The 19,238-nt window shown below is 37.2% G+C and overlaps 1 protein-coding gene across 3 annotated transcripts in view; it reads left to right on the forward strand.

The window, feature by feature from the left end:
• Positions 1–19,238, forward strand: part of rnf19a (ring finger protein 19A, RBR E3 ubiquitin protein ligase) — a 52,515-nt gene that overhangs the window by 18,117 nt on the left and 15,160 nt on the right. For all 3 annotated transcript variants that reach the window (XM_081377598.1, XM_081377599.1, XM_081377600.1), the window contains exon 2: positions 14,237–15,080. In XM_081377598.1, coding sequence (XP_081233724.1) covers positions 14,237–15,080 — 844 coding nt within the window. The remainder of the gene's footprint in view (positions 1–14,236; positions 15,081–19,238) is intronic.

Below are 19,238 nucleotides of genomic sequence, written 5' to 3' on the forward strand. Positions count from 1 at the left end.
CATCCCGAACAAAGCTTATTAAGGAATCTTTCAGAACATATTTTCACGAAGAATAAGAATAAAATTGCAGTAAATTGCATTTTATAATTTTTTTCCTGTAAACACACAGCTTATACCTGGGAAACAGCTTTATAGCTTATGCTGTGAAATTGTAAACAGTCCTTCGAATAAAGTACCAATGGCATGAAACCTGAATGGAACTCACATTTTAAAGTAAAATTTAAAGTAAAATCCATCAGAAGGTTGTCCAGAAAAAAACTGGACACACACAAAAAACCTGCTGTGTGAAAAAGAGCAGTGAATACTTAGAAAAAAAGTGCATTTCAAATACATTTACCCTCTCTCATTCAGTCAATTAGGCTGCAAGACTGAATTATGAACTGGTAAACGACAAACTGATCACAGAACATGTTTGTAAAGCTTTAAACAGCAATGTTATCAGCTTTTACGACTAAACATTTGCAAACAACATTGTACTGCAGAATCTGCGTATCAATTGATTTTGATTAATATGCGCGAGGGAGAGAGAGAGCAAGACAGCGCTCGGGTGAGTGTGCGCGCGCGCGGCCGGGGCTCTCTCTCTCTCTGCTCGTTCATATGTCCTGTCAAGCGCGCCCTGTTAAACTGACAAGACTTGCAAATGATACACTTTCACTCTATGATGGTTAGACTGTGCAATTAATTATTTTTTTTCTGAGAGAAGCCAGCTTCCATTGAAAATGAATGACTTCCGATAACTTTGGAAGCTCAAGTCGGCGGCGGTGTGAACGTACAGTTACTCCACTGCCGCTTGCCTCTGCCATCTCGTTGAATGCTGCAGAGACGCTGTGCGGGAAGCACGTGACATAAAACGAGGCCAGCTATTGGCTATTCGCTACTTCTCCTGCTGTACTGGCTGAGTAAAACCTCCGGTGGCTCATTACTGCCACACTTTGGTCACCGCAGATTTAAAATATGCACGAAATGATCCGCTTACGGCAAATAAAAGTTATTTAGCAACTAATCGATGACTAAATTAGTTGACAACTATTTTAATAATCGATTTTAATCGATTAAATCGATTAGTTGTTTCAGCTCTAGCAGTAACATATCAAAAGTTTTGAATTAAATATAAAGGAGTTTTCTCCAAGGAACTTAGCTCCTTCCTTAGGCACTGGATGAGGTCTGCTCACTCTGCTGGAGGCGCAGTGTGCGTCGAACGCGTGTTCCACAACAACAACAACACTAGGCTGCCCACAGATGCGCCTGCCTAATAATCGGCTTGATGGATATTGGCCGATGCCGATTATGTTAAAAATACAAAAAATCGGCCGATGAATCGGTCGACCTCTAATGATCGGTTTGCTTGAACTGAGGCGCTACAGCGATCGGTCACGTCACATTTACAAGCGCCAAAACGGTATTTATTGTCTGAATTTCATAATAAAATGGACAGAACCTGATAGCTGAGAATTTTTTTCATATCAAAAGTAACCTGCTCTGTCTAGTCTGTCGGGTGTCAGTGTCCTCTTTGCTCCGTGATTTTTCTCTGCGTGAGAAAATGGATGTGTGGCGCGAGAGCGTGTGAAAAGTGTAAATTGCGTGAGTCTCACACTGAATGCGTAGATTTGGCAGCCCTGCTTTTAGAAGGGGGATAAATCCTTTATTTTACTGTCTATGGATAAATCGACGGCAGCGTTCCTCCTTCCGCCATGCTTCTTCTCCTTGTGAGGATTGTTTACATTAGAGTGCGCACTGCGCCGCATGCACACAGTGCTTCATGTGGGGATTGTTTACATCAGAGTGCGCACGTGTTTCGCACAACATATACGCAGTGTTTGTTTAAGCGGTTGATGGAAAATAAACTTATGCGAGTTCTATAAATATAAATTCTGATCTATTATTTTTCACGGTATTTTGAAGTGCCCGCGATAACAATATCGTGCATATTCATTACCGCGATTTATCGCATTACCGAATACCGGCACATGTCTATTTCTATCCATGCAAGAGATAAACCTTTGAGCTTTTATTTCGACAGAAACTGCAGTCGAGCTTTTATTTTGGCAGAAAACAAGTTTACAAATGCTACTCATTACAAATCTAGTGAAATGCCGTAATCGTGAACTATGCAAATGTGAAAATAATGCGTAACTGCGTTCCCAAATGCACCCTAAACTCATCACATGCACAGATGGAGATCACTGCATTCATTCACTGTGTGAACTTCATCTTTTTTTTAAGCTGATCACGTGCTGATTGCGTGAGTGATGTGCGCACTTCTCTTTACTCAACGCAGTTTGTTTTACATCAATGGCACAATACACGACATTAAAGAGCTTTTATGTTATTATGAAAAGTTTAATTATATTTTCGGTTCGCTACAGTCAATGAATGGGAAGCACTGAAATCTATTTGTAGCGGTCAATGTAGGGCTGGGCGATAAAACGATAACGATAATTATCGCGATATAATTTTTCTCGATAAAACGATATCAAGAGGTCGATAAATGTTCGATAATGTTTATGCGCCAAAAGCGGAACGAAACTCATTTGAACCGCGCGCCACACGGACCATTTATCCGCTCGGCTCAAAGTCCAAACGGCAGCGCGAGCTCACTAAAGTTAGAGCAGATGCGTTTACTCTGATCGCTCTCGGTCACGAAATCCAGTGAGAAGCGCTTGAATTCAGCGTAGAACACAAATGTCTCAGTGATTTAAACCAGCTTAAAGGCAGATGAAACAGCGCTGACAAACTGTGCGCAACGATACAGTCTGAAGGCTTTTCCGTCTACAAATTCCCATCATTTACCACGGATTTACTGTTAGCCTAGTAATATTAACTGCACCATGAAATGTAGGATATACATATTGAATTGTATTATATTATTAATGTAGACCATGTATTAAAGGACTAATGGAATATAATTACAGTATTTAATAATGTATTTAGACTACTGTTTTTCATACAAATACCATAGAAACCATAAAGTTACATTTTGCCATGATAGTGATGTGCTAAAGGCTATGCCTGGTTTCATCTGTGGTTGTCATGATCTAAATGCATGATACTGGATGACCAATGGTTAAGTTTAATAAAACTCAAACAGTCAGATTATTACATTTTACCCACCAAAAAATTAGCACATGCAGAAACTAAGAAATTGTCCAATAAATATATTTATTTTGTTAAGGAAAAATGACAAATGTTTGAATGTTCTACCTCAGATTTGTGAAATGTTCACCTGTTTGGCAAGTGTTTGTCATGATATGTTCTGACAATAAAGAGTAGTTTAAAACCACAATTAACACTCTGGTTTCTACAACTTTCACTTAGGAGCAAAAATCTGCCTTTAAACTTTAAAGAAATAAAGATTTGACTTTTATCGTGATAATTATCGATATCGACTGATATAAAAAAAATTATCGTGATATTTTTTTTTGGCCATATCACCCAGCCCTAGGTCAATGTTGATATTGTGGCGAGCCGACACAGATAATTCAATGTATGGGAAACGCATGTGAGAAATGGAGTTGCGAAATTGAATCGTGCTTTCAGCAGGTAGTGGGGAAGTGGTATATTATGGGTTATCGCTTTATTACTGACCTGTTTTTTGTTGTTGTTTTTTTGTCAGTTTTAATGCTTTCTATTAGATTTGGGTGGAAATATAGGGTAAACGTACCTATTAAGCTCACCAAAATCTACATTGAGACATTTTTAGTGCACAAGATATTGGTTTTAGTACAAGAAGTTATTTTAAAATAAAATATTAATCTCTCACACTATAATATTTCATTTTATTTTAAATGACAAAAGTATTTCAATTAAGATGTACATCATTAAATATAAAAAGTCTGGCTGTGCTTAATGGGTACGTTTTGTACCCTTTAAGCACACCCCTGTTCCCAATAAGCTCACAACAAGTTTTATTAAAAATTCTTGTTTATTTTAAACAACCTTTTTAAGGAATAATTGAAAAAAGTTTTATTTGAAGGTACAGAGTCAATCACAAAAAAACAGAACACTAAAATCAAGCAACAAGGCATTCAATTTGATCAGGTAGCCTATCCTATTCATAGTGACGTGTCATTCAAACTCATTGCAACATCTAGACTAGTCCACGTTCAGCTATGTAACCCATATTGAAAAATCAAATAACAAAACAAACCAATGAGCTCCTTAAAGGGATACTCCACTTTTTTTGGAAATAGGCTCATTTTACAACTCCCCCAGAGTTAAACAGTTGAGTTTTACCGTTTTCGAATCCATTCAGCCGATCTCCGGGTCTGCCGGTACCACTTTTAGCATAGCTTAGCATAATGAATTGAACCGGACAAGACCATTAGCATCTCTCTCAAAAAAAATGACCAAAGAGTTTCGATATTTTTCCTATTTAAAACTCGACTCTTCTGTAGTTACATCGTGTAATAAGACCGACGGAAAATGTAAAGTTTCAATTTTCTAGGCTGATATGGCTAGGAACTATACTCTCAAAATCGCACCTTTTCATTTTCCGTCCGTCTTAGTACACGATGTAACTACAGAAGAGTCGAGTTTTAAATAGGAAAAATATCGAAACTCTTTGGTCATTTTTTTGAGAGAGATGCTAATGGTCTTGTCCGGTTCAATTCATTATGCTAAGCTATGCTAAAAGTGGTACCGCCAGACCCGGAGATCGGCTGAATGGATTCGAAAACGGTAAAACTCAACTGTTTAACTCTGGGGGAGTTGTAAAATGAGCCTATTTCCAAAAAAAGTGGAGTATCCCTTTAACTCTCTGGGTCAGAGCTTTCCTGTCTACTCCAAACTTCTTGGACAGATACGACAGGTTTCTGATGGCTCCTTCTTTGTATGACATGCCTCTTTCATCTTTGGGCATACACTATAGTTTCGTCTAGCTTTTGTCATCTTAAGACTGTGAAAATAAGTTTATTAATCATTTTTTTGAAGATTAACATAGTGACAACCATCAGTTAATATTTAAATTCTGATTATTAAGTATTTACATAGACGTTTAATGTGGGTGAGCTTAAAGGGAGCACACACTGTGCTTAATTGGAGCAAAAACATTTTTTAATTAATAAATATTAAATTAAAATTTAAAGGAAAATATTTAGCTAAATTAATAATCTAGGTAATGTATTAAGTTTATACCAATTTTAATATGAACAACTATTATAGACAATATCTATGAAATTATGCTTTTTCTAATTGATGTCACACTGAAGCTGTGTGATTGTCATAGTAGTGCACCCTTTAAGCTCACCTAACAATAATATGAATTCTTTAAAAATTACAGCAGTTTAAAACCACAGACTATCAATAAAATGTAAAATTATAATATTATGGATTTAAAAGTACAAGCCATTAATTCCTGTGAAGTAATATATTAATGTAGCACACAATCTTATACAGCTAGTAAGCTAGCTATGTTTGTAGCATCTGGGCTATGTTGCTAAAACTACCTTTTAGATCTAACTGTAATTATTTCCCACATCCAGGTTCCAGGTTATAATATTCAAAAGTCTAAACATTAATCTCTTAATTTTGCAATAAGAAGATGTACTTCTTCAAAATAAATGTTTAAACATATAAAAAATGCACATCTGAGGGGCTCCTCTTCTGGTGAAAGTTTTCAGACAGCTTTGAAAATAGCCGCCAGACAGTGTGAACACATGGACACACATATCTCAGTGTGCAATGGTCTGATTGGTTTAAAATTACAGGAGGTAAATAGTAACAAACACATCAATTGGTTAATACATCAAATAGGATAATACATTGCTGTTTCTTTTTATAATCTGAGCTCCAAGATGGTAGTGTGCTTAATGGGTACTTGAGCTTAATAGGTACGTTTACCCTAGTCTTTAGAAATTTCCTCTTCTCATGATCTTAATGAAAAACAGTGTAATTTATGTTGTTTAACTTTTTGGGTTTTCTTTAGTGATGCACTGAAGTTTCAGAAACTTGGAGGGCTTAAAGCCCCGATATACAGTACTTCAAGCGAAATCGAAGAACAAACTAATGTGACATAATTTTGAAAAAAATAAATAAATCAGAACGCGACCTCTGAAGGATTCAGCCTTCAAAACGAGACCGCTTCTGTTTCTGAACAGTATTAGGTGTTTTAATCATAGACAGTATAAGAAGTGGACAGAGCCATCTCATTGGATCTCAACTGAGACAAGTGAAGCCCATTTTTAGCGATTTCTTAGCACTTCCTTTCCTGACGTGCAGACTCAAACCAGGCAAAGCGTTACACGGACCACGTGAGCAACCCGTCTGTCTTCTAGTAGCTGTGCCAAGAGAAATCTGAATCATTCCCTTCCGAATCTTGCAGAGAGGGAGAGTGTGAGTAGGAGCTGTCCATGAGCTTGGAGCAGGAGCAACTTTTGCTAAGTATTCTGATTAATTATATTGTCATTTTGCCTCCACGTCCCCCCGATTGGCCGCAAGCTTCTCCTCCCGTACATACGGTAATCTCTCCACTGTGCGACAGAGAGTCACGTGGTTATGACGCAATCGTTAGCCTACTTTTACAAAAACTGCTTCTACGGGGCCATAACATAAACTACAAGGTAATGGAGCCTTTTATACATTGTCGTGTTTCTTTAGAAATAAGTAATGGACAAATGGAGTCTTCAAACACCTCAGATGTGAAGTTATTCGCTATCAAAGTGACGCCAAAATGAATGGGAGTCAATGGGATGCTAACTGCAGGTGAAGTTCTGCTACAAGATGGTGGCACGCGGCCGGCTTCAACTTCCGGTCGACTTCCTTCCTGCCTGGTTTTAATCAGCCATTCAAATTTTTGTATTGGCAATGGCATTCATCGCAGCACTGAATACTTAAATACTTAGATTTAATTGGCTATTTATTTTCAAATTTACTCATTTTTACTTTTTAATCTGGACTACAACATGCCCTAGATATTGTTTGGTCACACTTTACATTAAGGCTCCATTAGTTAACATTTGAATCTTAGTTAATTTCAGCTTTTCATATTAAAATCAAAAGTAGTAACTGTATTGTTTAATAGACTTGAGCTAACATGAACTAACAGTTGTATTTTTTTTTTAACTAACATTAACAAAGAATAATAACTTCTGTAACAAATGTAGCTATTGCTCATTAAGTTAGGGATAATGTACATCCAGCCGGTTGTTATTTCCGCCACATAAATGCATATGGGTTTGATAAATATTAAAATCATACCTGTTTTTTATGTTTGTAATCCAAACAATGTACAAAACAATAGTTCCAAAATGGCAGCAGCTGCATTTGAATTAAACAAGAGAGCGAGTCCACTATACTGGATGACTTAATTAAATAACTGTACACAAAATATTGATTTGATTTATTAATATTAGTTTTAATATTTGATTAGCTCACCAAACACAACTTCCACAAAGAAAAAACTTTCCTAGCTAGAATATAGTGCTGCTGACTTTAGTAATGCGCACGTGTTTTCTGTTTTCAGCGGTTGTTATAGGCCTTATTCGCAAACACCGGAAGTAGCTAACCGCGGCCATATTGTTGACATGACATCTGTCCAGCCCCTAGCCGCACGCAGATTTGAGTTGAGGGGAGCAGTAGCCTAATGGCTTCATCTCATCGGTATCAAGAGACGATAAGCTTGATTGGTGTGGAGTGGACCCATATCAAATAGACCCAACAGCCTTAAATAAAGATCCGTCCTTATTGCCAGCCGTAACTTATCCGGATATTTATTAGAGCTGCCAACTCTCACGCATTCACTGTGAGACACACGCAATTGCCACTTTTCACACGCTCTCACGCCACACATCCATTTTCTCACGCACAGACAAATCGCGAAGCAAAGAGGACACAGAGGCCGACAGACTAGACAGAGCAGGTTAGTTATGATATAAAAAAATCTCAGCTCTCAGGTTTTGTCACTTTTATTACGAAATTCAAACAATAAATACCGTTTTGGCGCTTGTAAATGTGACGCGACAGATCCTGAGCGGCACGTGAACCGATCATCTCTAGCTAGTAAATAAACACGAATGAACAATGTTAAAAGAGACAGTACAACTTACCTAAATGTATATTCCTCATACATAATATCGACCAATCAAACAAACAAACAAAGGGATCAATAAAACAGCTGGAGAACAATTGTCACATAACATTTACCTCAGGAAAGCTGGTTGATGACCATAATATATAGGCTATAGTACGTAGAAAAACACACCATCAGGCTGTTTTATAAAAAAATAAAAAAAATACAGCGATAATACCATGGATGATACCGACGCTGCCTCGCTTGTCAATTGACAGACTGACAGTTGCCGTGGTTTCTATGTCATCAACATGGCCGCCGCGAACATTGATGACGTAGATCGAATAAGAACTATAGGGGAATAACATACCGCTGGATGGCGCAATTGACCAATCAGAATCAAGTATTCCACATTAACTAATGAGACTTTATTGTAAAGGGTTAGGGTAAACGTACCTATTAAGCTCACCAAAATCTACATTGAGACATTTTTAGTGCACAAGATATTGGTTTTAGTACAAGAAGTTATTTTAAAATAAAATATTAATCTCTCACACTATAATATTTCATTTTATTTTAAATGACAAAAGTATTTCAATTAAGATGTACATCATTAAATATAAAAAGTCTGGCTGTGCTTAATGGTTACGTTTTGTACCCTTTAAGCACACCCCTGTTCCCAATAAGCTCACAACAAGTTTTATTAAAAATTCTTGTTTATTTTAAACAACCTTTTTAAGGAATAATTGAAAAAAGTTTTATTTGAAGGTACAGAGTCAATCACAAAAAAACAGAACACTAAAATCAAGCAACAAGGCATTCAATTTGATCAGGTAGCCTATCCTATTCATAGTGACGTGTCATTCAAACTCATTGCAACATCTAGACTAGTCCACGTTCAGCTATGTAACCCATATTGAAAAATCAAATAACAAAACAAACCAATGAGCTCCTTAAAGGGATACTCCACTTTTTTTGGAAATAGGCTCATTTTACAACTCCCCCAGAGTTAAACAGTTGAGTTTTACCGTTTTCGAATCCATTCAGCCGATCTCCGGGTCTGCCGGTACCACTTTTAGCATAGCTTAGCATAATGAATTGAACCGGACAAGACCATTAGCATCTCTCTCAAAAAAAATGACCAAAGAGTTTCGATATTTTTCCTATTTAAAACTCGACTCTTCTGTAGTTACATCGTGTAATAAGACCGACGGAAAATGTAAAGTTTCAATTTTCTAGGCTGATATGGCTAGGAACTATACTCTCAAAATCGCACCTTTTCATTTTCCGTCCGTCTTAGTACACGATGTAACTACAGAAGAGTCGAGTTTTAAATAGGAAAAATATCGAAACTCTTTGGTCATTTTTTTGAGAGAGATGCTAATGGTCTTGTCCGGTTCAATTCATTATGCTAAGCTATGCTAAAAGTGGTACCGCCAGACCCGGAGATCGGCTGAATGGATTCGAAAACGGTAAAACTCAACTGTTTAACTCTGGGGGAGTTGTAAAATGAGCCTATTTCCAAAAAAAGTGGAGTATCCCTTTAACTCTCTGGGTCAGAGCTTTCCTGTCTACTCCAAACTTCTTGGACAGATACGACAGGTTTCTGATGGCTCCTTCTTTGTATGACATGCCTCTTTCATCTTTGGGCATACACTATAGTTTCGTCTAGCTTTTGTCATCTTAAGACTGTGAAAATAAGTTTATTAATCATTTTTTTGAAGATTAACATAGTGACAACCATCAGTTAATATTTAAATTCTGATTATTAAGTATTTACATAGACGTTTAAGGTGGGTGAGCTTAAAGGGAGCACACACTGTGCTTAATTGGAGCAAAAACATTTTTTAATTAATAAATATTAAATTAAAATTTAAAGGAAAATATTTAGCTAAATTAATAATCTAGGTAATGTCTTAAGTTTATACCAATTTTAATATGAACAACTATTATAGACAATATCTATGAAATTATGCTTTTTCTAATTGATGTCACACTGAAGCTGTGTGATTGTCATAGTAGTGCACCCTTTAAGCTCACCTAACAATAATATGAATTCTTTAAAAATTACAGCAGTTTAAAACCACAGACTATCAATAAAATGTAAAATTATAATATTATGGATTTAAAAGTACAAGCCATTAATTCCTGTGAAGTAATATATTAATGTAGCACACAATCTTATACAGCTAGTAAGCTAGCTATGTTTGTAGCATCTGGGCTATGTTGCTAAAACTACCTTTTAGATCTAACTGTAATTATTTCCCACATCCAGGTTCCAGGTTATAATATTCAAAAGTCTAAACATTAATCTCTTAATTTTGCAATAAGAAGATGTACTTCTTCAAAATAAATGTTTAAACATATAAAAAATGCACATCTGAGGGGCTCCTCTTCTGGTGAAAGTTTTCAGACAGCTTTGAAAATAGCCGCCAGACAGTGTGAACACATGGACACACATATCTCAGTGTGCAATGGTCTGATTGGTTTAAAATTACAGGAGGTAAATAGTAACAAACACATCAATTGGTTAATACATCAAATAGGATAATACATTGCTGTTTCTTTTTATAATCTGAGCTCCAAGATGGTAGTGTGCTTAATGGGTACTTGAGCTTAATAGGTACGTTTACCCTACCTGTTGTTATTTAGTTTATCATTTTTTTGCACTTTAATCTGTTTGAAACAGATTATTACTTTAATCTGTTTAATGTAGGCTATACATTTGTTTATTTAAATTAATATTTATGAAACCTGTTAAAGTATGAAAACACTTTTTTGTAACTTAGCCTATTTCAATATTGTGATATCGTATGTCATGACAAAAGCTTCAGCAATTATCGCAACAAGAAAATGTGGTACCATCACAGTTGTATGTCAGCCACCCATTTAGCAGCCTTTATGCCGGCTATAAACAGATTCTGAGTTGTTAAAGATTGTGGTTGTGCAAGTCCTGCGGGATTGTTTGTGTGTTGTCTCTCGGAGCACTGTGTGTTTGTTTACTATAAAAGCATTTACACCCAGTAAATTAATTTTCTGTGAAGCTCTTCCAGATGTAGCCTAATTAACTCCTCCAGTGTTTACATGAACTCCGACCCCTTTTGTAAACAAAGACCCTATCACTGGAACATCGCTACTTTTTCTTTTATTTTAACGTTGTAAAGTTTTCTTCATAAAAGCACCTGTACTAAAATATTAAAAGCTAATGCTTTTGATGTCTTTAATTGTCATTTCATCCATAGACATACCAGTGCCTGGGGTTCTAATATGTGATTTAATATTGCATAATATAGTTTTATTGTAAAAGGGTTTTTGAAAAGAACCAGATCTAAAAATTAGAAATGTATGTTTGCAGTTGTTGCTGTCTTAGGGAAAATCAAGCAGGGGAAATTGTCCTTGATTGACTAGAAAAATTTGAGTAATGTTATTATGTGTCTAAACAGCATGCCATACTGGTTAGACAATGTAGGTGTGTTGTGGGAATGTGTTCAACGGCGTCAGCCGTTTGGCATTGCAGCTACCAAATCAGTTTTATTTCATTGTGTGCTCTTTATTTTTTAGCAGCTCAACCATCAAATGTTGAATGAAAGGAGCAAGATCTGTTTGCGCATACCAGTCACTGTTATCAGGACTAGACCAAAGCCATTGAGCAGAACAGTGTAGATGTTATCTGTATGTTTTGTGTTGGTAATATGATGCACCGCAAATGAGTGTAATGTGCATCTTCACTGTGACTGTTAATGGTATCTTATCTTTCTTGAATGTTATCAGCTTGCCATGGCATTTATCTTAAGGGTTCATACGTGTCTTTACGTGTGTTTTGACAGGTTACCTGACCTGAGTGGTATTAAGTGTATTTTAAGCAAAAAAAAGGGAATCTAGACAAACATTTAACATTTTTCATTTTAAGTTTTCTTTTTCAGTTGTTATTCAGGAACAATCATCTATCTCAGTTTCCTTGTATTAAGTGAACACACACAGAGCTCTTGGCATCTGTTGTTAATGATGATCCCACTAACCACTAACTTTCTGTTATGAAGTATAATTTTTTCGATATGCCGTGCACAGGCCCTATGATAATAACCAAACAGTATTGGCCCTTTCCTCTTCTGCGATCAACCAACGAATTAAAATGTATTAGACCAAACCACCTCTTATCAAGTAACATTTAGTTGACTCTAGGGCTGGGCGATATGGCCTAAAAATAAAATCTCCGATTTTATTTTTTTTAATTCGATTTTTCGATTTTTTTCCGATTTTCCCCCCTACTTATTAAGGAAAGCAATAAGTACAAACGGCAGACAACTTAAAGCAAATTTTAGCTGTATTTAAATTTAAAGCAATACAGTTAACTGTTTTTTAGCTAAGGTTTGTTGGTCACTGCGGTTTTGTGCGCGCGCGCGACCGGGGCTCTCTCTCGTGCCTATATATCAGCGCACATAAGGTACACACTGTGAAGTAATTTGCAAACGTTTTGTTTTAGAGAAATTAAAACAAGTCGCACCACAACGATTATTTGCACTCGCACAAATGCTCCCAAATATATTTTTAGGTCGTACAGATTAAATTTCAGGAGCATATGCGACCAAAATGATCATTACACAAAAACTCGATTTACTTTTTTTTTTTTTTAATCGCCCGCAACAAAAAATTCGAATTAATTCATTCAATCGATTTTTTGCCCAGGCCTAGTTGACTCCTATGGGGCAGCTCTAGTTTGTAGTACTTTTTGTTTGTTCAGAATGCTAAACTGAATCCTTCTCCAAAGCACAATAGGTTGTTGGCAATATTAGCCAATTGAGTGTGCATGGATCTGCACATAACCGGGTACCTTAAGCCTGGTTCACACGGGACGATTTTAATTATCCTGCCGTGTGAACCAGGCTTTAGAGATGCTCATTTCAACATATGGTTTGGGGAAAACTAATTCTAATTTCAAACACATTTCACTGGATATTTTGGAATATTCTTAGAACAATTGTTGTTGTGGGAATGTGCATCACAGTTCCTATCAAATTGTAAAGTGGGACTCATTTGGCTGACTATCTGCTTGCTGAGCAAACTGAGAAACTGAGCAAATTCTCTAGTGTGTTTTGAATGGAGAGTGTGAAGAAAAAAAAACAGCTGGAAAGTGTGTGTTTGTATTTGCACAAGGAGGCTGAAGTATTTCTGGTATGGCTTAGAGGCAGCAGAGTCTTAGATTATAAGAGAGAGAAACAGCTGGTGCACACTGCCAAAGAGAGTGTGTGGGAAAACGCCTTTTATTTTTGTGAGTCATTAAGTAAATTATGATTCTTATGACCTCTCAGCTCTCATGTGACAGATTGCAGCATTTTTGGGAAGCTCAGATGATTCATGTCTGTCGAGTGTCTCTTCCTCTTTTGGTTTAAGAGTCTTTGTGCTAATCAATTGAGACTCTTCATCACTCACCTTGATTCATCTGTTGAGGTCTGAAATGTGAGCTCTCAGAACTCTTGAGGCAGTGCAGATGTGTTGGATACTTACAACAGTGTGAAAGGCCTGCAGGCAGGGCGAGGAGAACTTCTCTGTGAATGATGAGAAGGATTCTCATTCTCTTCTCCGGTCACATTCTGTTCTGCTGGTCTGTCTCAGGTTCCTTAACATGGTTTATATGGCTTTCACTGCCACGCATTAGTTTCTTCTATCCCGTACAGTATCAGTGATGTCACATCCTGTTCAAAAGTGGTTCTCCAGTCTTTTTGTAACGGTTTCATTACTGTGAACTTGCTGTTTTCAGCCTTTCATCAACTTTTCCATTGAGTCAGTTTTTCTCATCTTGGCAGTGTTTTAATGTGTTTTCAGACAGCAGGAATCAATTTCAACCTTTAAACTTGCTGTTCACATGAAATTTGTGAACCGAACTATTGCTATGCAGAAGTGTTTTTGTACCCAATTCTGTTTTGTAACACAATTTTATATTGTTTGTGTGTGTAAATATATTACCGTCAGTTCAGTTGTTGAGTTGTATTATATGAGTAAATGTCAACAATTTATTTCATTTTCAAATGATTGCTTTCACGCCACTTCCTTTTTCCTACTACCCTCACTCCCACATAAACTTTCCTCAAAAATTGTAGTCATAAATGCTTTGACATCTGAAAATGATGTTGAATCGTCGACAAAAAAATATTTTAAATGAGGTCTTCTGTCTTCCACCGTGTAAGATGTGCAGTCTGTCTCACTCAGTTTCTGTCTCTGTTTCTCTCACAGATCAGGTCGAGATCCAGCCTGGTGATTCCAAACTGACACGTGTGGCTCAACTTCAGCTGCCTGGCTCAAGGGAGCAGCTTGCAGAGAGTTCACCACCATGTCTTAACACCTCGCGCTCCCCTCTGAAAACCCTGTCCCCCTTTCCCTCTCTCTCCCCTCCCTCCCCCTCCTCCTCTTCCTTCCCTGCCCTCCCTGTAGAAGCTTCCCAGTCCTTTGGAAACCACAGTGCCTCCTCTGGAGAAATGAGCCTGCATCAGCAGCAGCAAGGGTCCGAGAGGGACCTTCCCTCTGCCGCCTCATCTGTCAGTTTGCCCTCTGTACGGAAGACGCCTAAAAAACGCCGCATCTCGCTGCGTTCACTGTTCCGTCGTCGCTGCGGGGAGCCCAAATCTCGTAAATCACGGGCACTAGCCGCTGGAGTGGATGGCATTGCTAGTGTGGAGAGCGTGCACTCAGAAATGTGCCAGCAGCAGGACCACGCCTCTGCACTTTCTGCACCCGGTGTGGCCTCCACCTCATCTTCATCTTCCTCATCATCAGCCTCCACCTCTGAGCAGCTGGAGTGCCCTTTGTGCCTGCTGCGTCACACCAGAGACCGTTTCCCTGACATCATGACATGCCACCACCGCTCATGTGCCGACTGCCTTCGACAGTATCTACGCATCGAGATATCTGAGAGCAGGGTCAACATCAGCTGCCCAGAGTGCTCAGAGCGCTTCAACCCCCATGACATCCGCATGATACTCAATGACCGTGTGCTCATGGAGAAGTACGAGGAGTTCATGCTGCGCCGCTGGCTGGTGGCAGACCCTGACTGCCGCTGGTGCCCTGCTCCGGACTGCGGGTAAGTGCACATTTAGACTAAAAATGCAAAGAACAACATTTCTTTGAAATGGAAATCTTTTTGAACATTATAAATGTCTGAAACTTTTAATCCAGTGTGACCTTGTTTTTAATAAAAGTATTAATTTCTTTCAAAAAATATCTTACTGACCAAAAACTTTGCAAACAAAAATGTGTAGCTTGGACATGTGACATATCATTACTGTCCAAGCTCAGACATGCATGAAATCAGTGCCAGGTCAAAAAACAAATATAGGTCAACAGCAGTGCTCTTTTAGATACTATTATAGTTTTTATTAATACTTTGCATTTTTGCTTTTAAATTTTCCATTTCATTTAAAAAAAAAAATCTTGGCTGGATTCTTTCAACTGTCTGCGTTTTGATTCCGGCTAACATTAATCAGTTTGGGTGACTGCACATAATCTACCTGAGGGAAGACGTGATCAAAAAGGGAAGTCGTCTTTTACTAGGCTAGGCTACTGTAAGTAGGGCTGGGCGATATGGCTGAAAACTGTATCACAGTTTAAGTGTTTCATATCGGTCGATATCGATAATTATTGATATTTTTTATGACCCATTTAAAATAAGGACCAGGAGACAAATATATTACATTTAAACATTTTTTTTATTTTAAACTTAACCTTCCTCTGATTATAATCCCTCAGTTATAAAGGCAGAAATGTCAACACAACCATGGAAAATTCAAATAATTAAAATGTAAACATAAGTCTAAAATCACAATGAACACTTAACAATCTCTTATCATTAAGGTGCAAAATTAAAGAATACGTAAGAAATTCTTAATAAAGTGTAATAAAATAGTGCAAAGTGTTAAATATAAACATAGAGAAACCGACGACGGTCTTGCATAATTTGCAGACGACATTGGTCTGACTACGGTCAGACTTATAAAATCCAAAAAACTGCCGTACTGCCGAGCTGACTTTTCCTGTTTTATCAGCAATCGTTGCGGCACTCATTTTACACTTATCACTCCGCCGGTTCTGTTACTGAAGAATCCAACACGAGACAAAAATATGGCGCAACCATACTGTTACATGACCAGCTGTTAGCGTGTCACCCCCACGTTGCTAGGTTACCAGAGAGTGAGTGCCTTTGTTCATGCAACCAGATTTGCTTCGCAACCTCTGGTTTCTTCCAACGAAGAAAAAAAATATATCAAATGTTTTATCGAACGCATTTTTTATTGATGTTGATTATTATTATTATTATTATTATTATTATTATTATTATTATTATTAAACCTTTATTTAACCAGAAAAAACTCATTGAGATTAAAAATCTCTTTTCCAAGAGTGTCCTGGCCAAGGCAGGCAGCAGCACAATTAACAAGGTTACACAGACATAAAAAAAAAATAAAAAAAACATATAACATATAACATCAACAATTTATGGCAGTAACAAATAGTTATAAAGTCATAAAAAAATCTGAATTTCATATCACAAGCGATAAACAACAGCAAGGATCGTCCGAATAGTCAGTCATAACATCTGCAGCCAGTTTGTGTAGCCTCCATGTCGTTTAAAAGTAATTTAAAATCAACCAATGAAACCGGCCTCTTAAGATTCAGGACGTTTTGGTCAATTTTTTTTACCAACTGCTGAATGTGAGGTTTAAAAGAGAGTGAATCTTCAATAAGAATACCAAGATACTTGTATTGAGATACAGACTCCGTCTCGGAGCCCTGAGAAGTAGTGATAGGTAGAAGGTTCCGTGACTTTGATTTTGAACTGGAGAACAACATAAGTTTTGTTTTGTTGTCATTCAAAACAAGTTTTAAATCGAACAAGGTACGTTGTACAGTATCAAAAGCGAGTTAAAGCTGACAAAGAGTTTTCAGCTTCAAGATTACTTGTCAATCTTGTCAATACTTATACATATCGTTATCATTTTATCGCCCAGCCCTAACTGTAAGTTAATGTTAAATAGAGAAAAACATTTTCATTAAAGTAACTTATAGCATATTCTTGGACGCGTTATTGAAACACAAAATAACCAATAAAGTCTCAAGCATTAAAAAGCAGCCCATACTAATCATCTAAGTTCTCTTTATCTGGAAAGTATGCACTTTTTATTTATTCATACTTGTTTGCAACAACATATAGGCCTAGTTCAAAAAAGTGCCATTGTCTAAATGCTTTTTTGGATGAAATTTCAAAGACATCCAGTTATTGTGCTTTTAAATAATATGCCATGTCATCTATGTATCTTCCTGGCAGACAAGACAAAAAAAACAAAAAAAAAAACTTTTAAGTTTATCGTTTTGAATAGAGGTTGATGATATTTACAATAATATCCGTTGGTGTGGCTATAGCCTATATTGAAAATGGGTAAAATTCAATAATTCTAGACATAATTCAATAATTTAACCATGTAGGGCCTTTAAAAATGAAGATTAGGCCTATAAGAAAAGTTTATTAAGAATGAGTATATAGAAGGATATTGAGATACTTTACAGTTACAGGGACAAACTTTGGAAAAATAGCCTAGGCTACTATTTGTGGCACTCAGGAATGTTTAATTGTTTACAGAAAAAAATAAAAGAGGTACATTTCTAGTTTCAACATTATTTGTTCTTCAGAAAATATGCAACCATTGAAAATGTGTACCGATGTGTTACTCATGGGCCTTTAAAATTAAGAAACCAAAAGAAAAGTTTAAGCGCAAACAAACAGCGCAAGCGGGTCGTGACAGAACACAGACCGACTGAATGACACTTTAGTTTAAAGGGGCATTATGCAACTTTTCATGTTAAAAATACCTGTTTTTCTAACCCATACATGCTTAAACAATTGCTTGATGGGCTGAATGAGCCCTTCTCTGATCACTGCGATTGCCTCTATAATCCTGTACAGTAAAATAAATAAGAGGGATTCGGGCCGAATTTGAGACTGGGCGTGACGTCATGCGCGTTCAGTTGCAGTGTTGCAGTTTCATTTGTTGCCAGAGGGGGGCATAGTTCTGCAAAAACTCAGAGACTTGCGCAATGCACCTTTAAGTAGATGATCTCAAATGAAGGTTGCTAAACTCCAGCTTACTTGTCTGTGTTTTCAGATCATCCGCGCTTCTTCAGCAGTGTAGAGAGAGCGCGTGCACAAGCGCATGGTTGCCAGATACTTTTGAAAAGACTGGGTAGAAAACTCTGACTGGGGGTTTAAATTATTGAAATCTGGCAACCTTAAGCATGAACTCTCGTAAAAAAAACAGTCTGGAATGTTGTCTCCTCCTTTATTCGACAAAAATAAGTGGTTTTGGTCAAGTTTTTTTTTTTTTTTTTACACATTTCAGTCTCATCTTTTTTCGTCAACGATACTGCATGTGTTGATACTGTCACAGTTATCGTTTAATGACGTGGGTGTCTCATCTTGTCTTAGTCAGGGGAAAAAAGGTCGTCAACGACCATTTTTCGTCATAGTTTTTAACGATATTAACACTGTTTTGGCTTTAAATATTGCGATAAGTATTAGGACTGCACATGTGCATTGGCTGCTCTAGCCTGAAAAATAAACTTTTTTTATGCTTTTTGAACATATAAAACTATATTTATAATACAGTTGTTGTCAGATTTCATTGGTGATTTCAAATATGAAATTGAATTGTAAGCTTGGTGAACAGCTTTGGAGAATTTGATACTCCCCATTCAAAGATGAGAGCTGCACTTGCATGACTGAAATAGCTGCCTGAGAGGCGTTTCAAAGATGGCTGCCGAGTGAAATGACTTGCCTGAAAAGGGACTTTGACAATGCTGCTAACATCCTGTTGCTATAGCAGCATGATGGCAGTTGGGGTTTTCATGACTTCTTTTTTTTTTTTTTTTTTTTGTTCCTGGTTAGGTCTAAATCGCTGCTTTGGTTTTTAACTGCATGGTTGTGATGTTGCCACAGCTGCCTTTGTGTTGCCACAGCTGCCATGTCTGCATGTTGTGTGTGTTTGCTTATTTGTGGTCTGTTTGTTTTGACGTGCGAGTGTAGAGGTCATTTTGTGTGTGTGTGTAAGCATTTATAAACAGCCTCTTACCTAAATTGACTTTAGAAGCGTCAATATGTATGTTTACATGCACAGTTATAATCAAGCTAAGCTATACCTGGTTTCACATTGTCGAGCTACATTCTTAATCTTTCTGTCAAAGTATACAT

Source organism: Scardinius erythrophthalmus (genome assembly GCF_964197995.2).
Source record: "Scardinius erythrophthalmus genome assembly, chromosome: 10".
Taxonomy (NCBI): Eukaryota; Metazoa; Chordata; class Actinopteri; order Cypriniformes; family Leuciscidae; genus Scardinius; species Scardinius erythrophthalmus.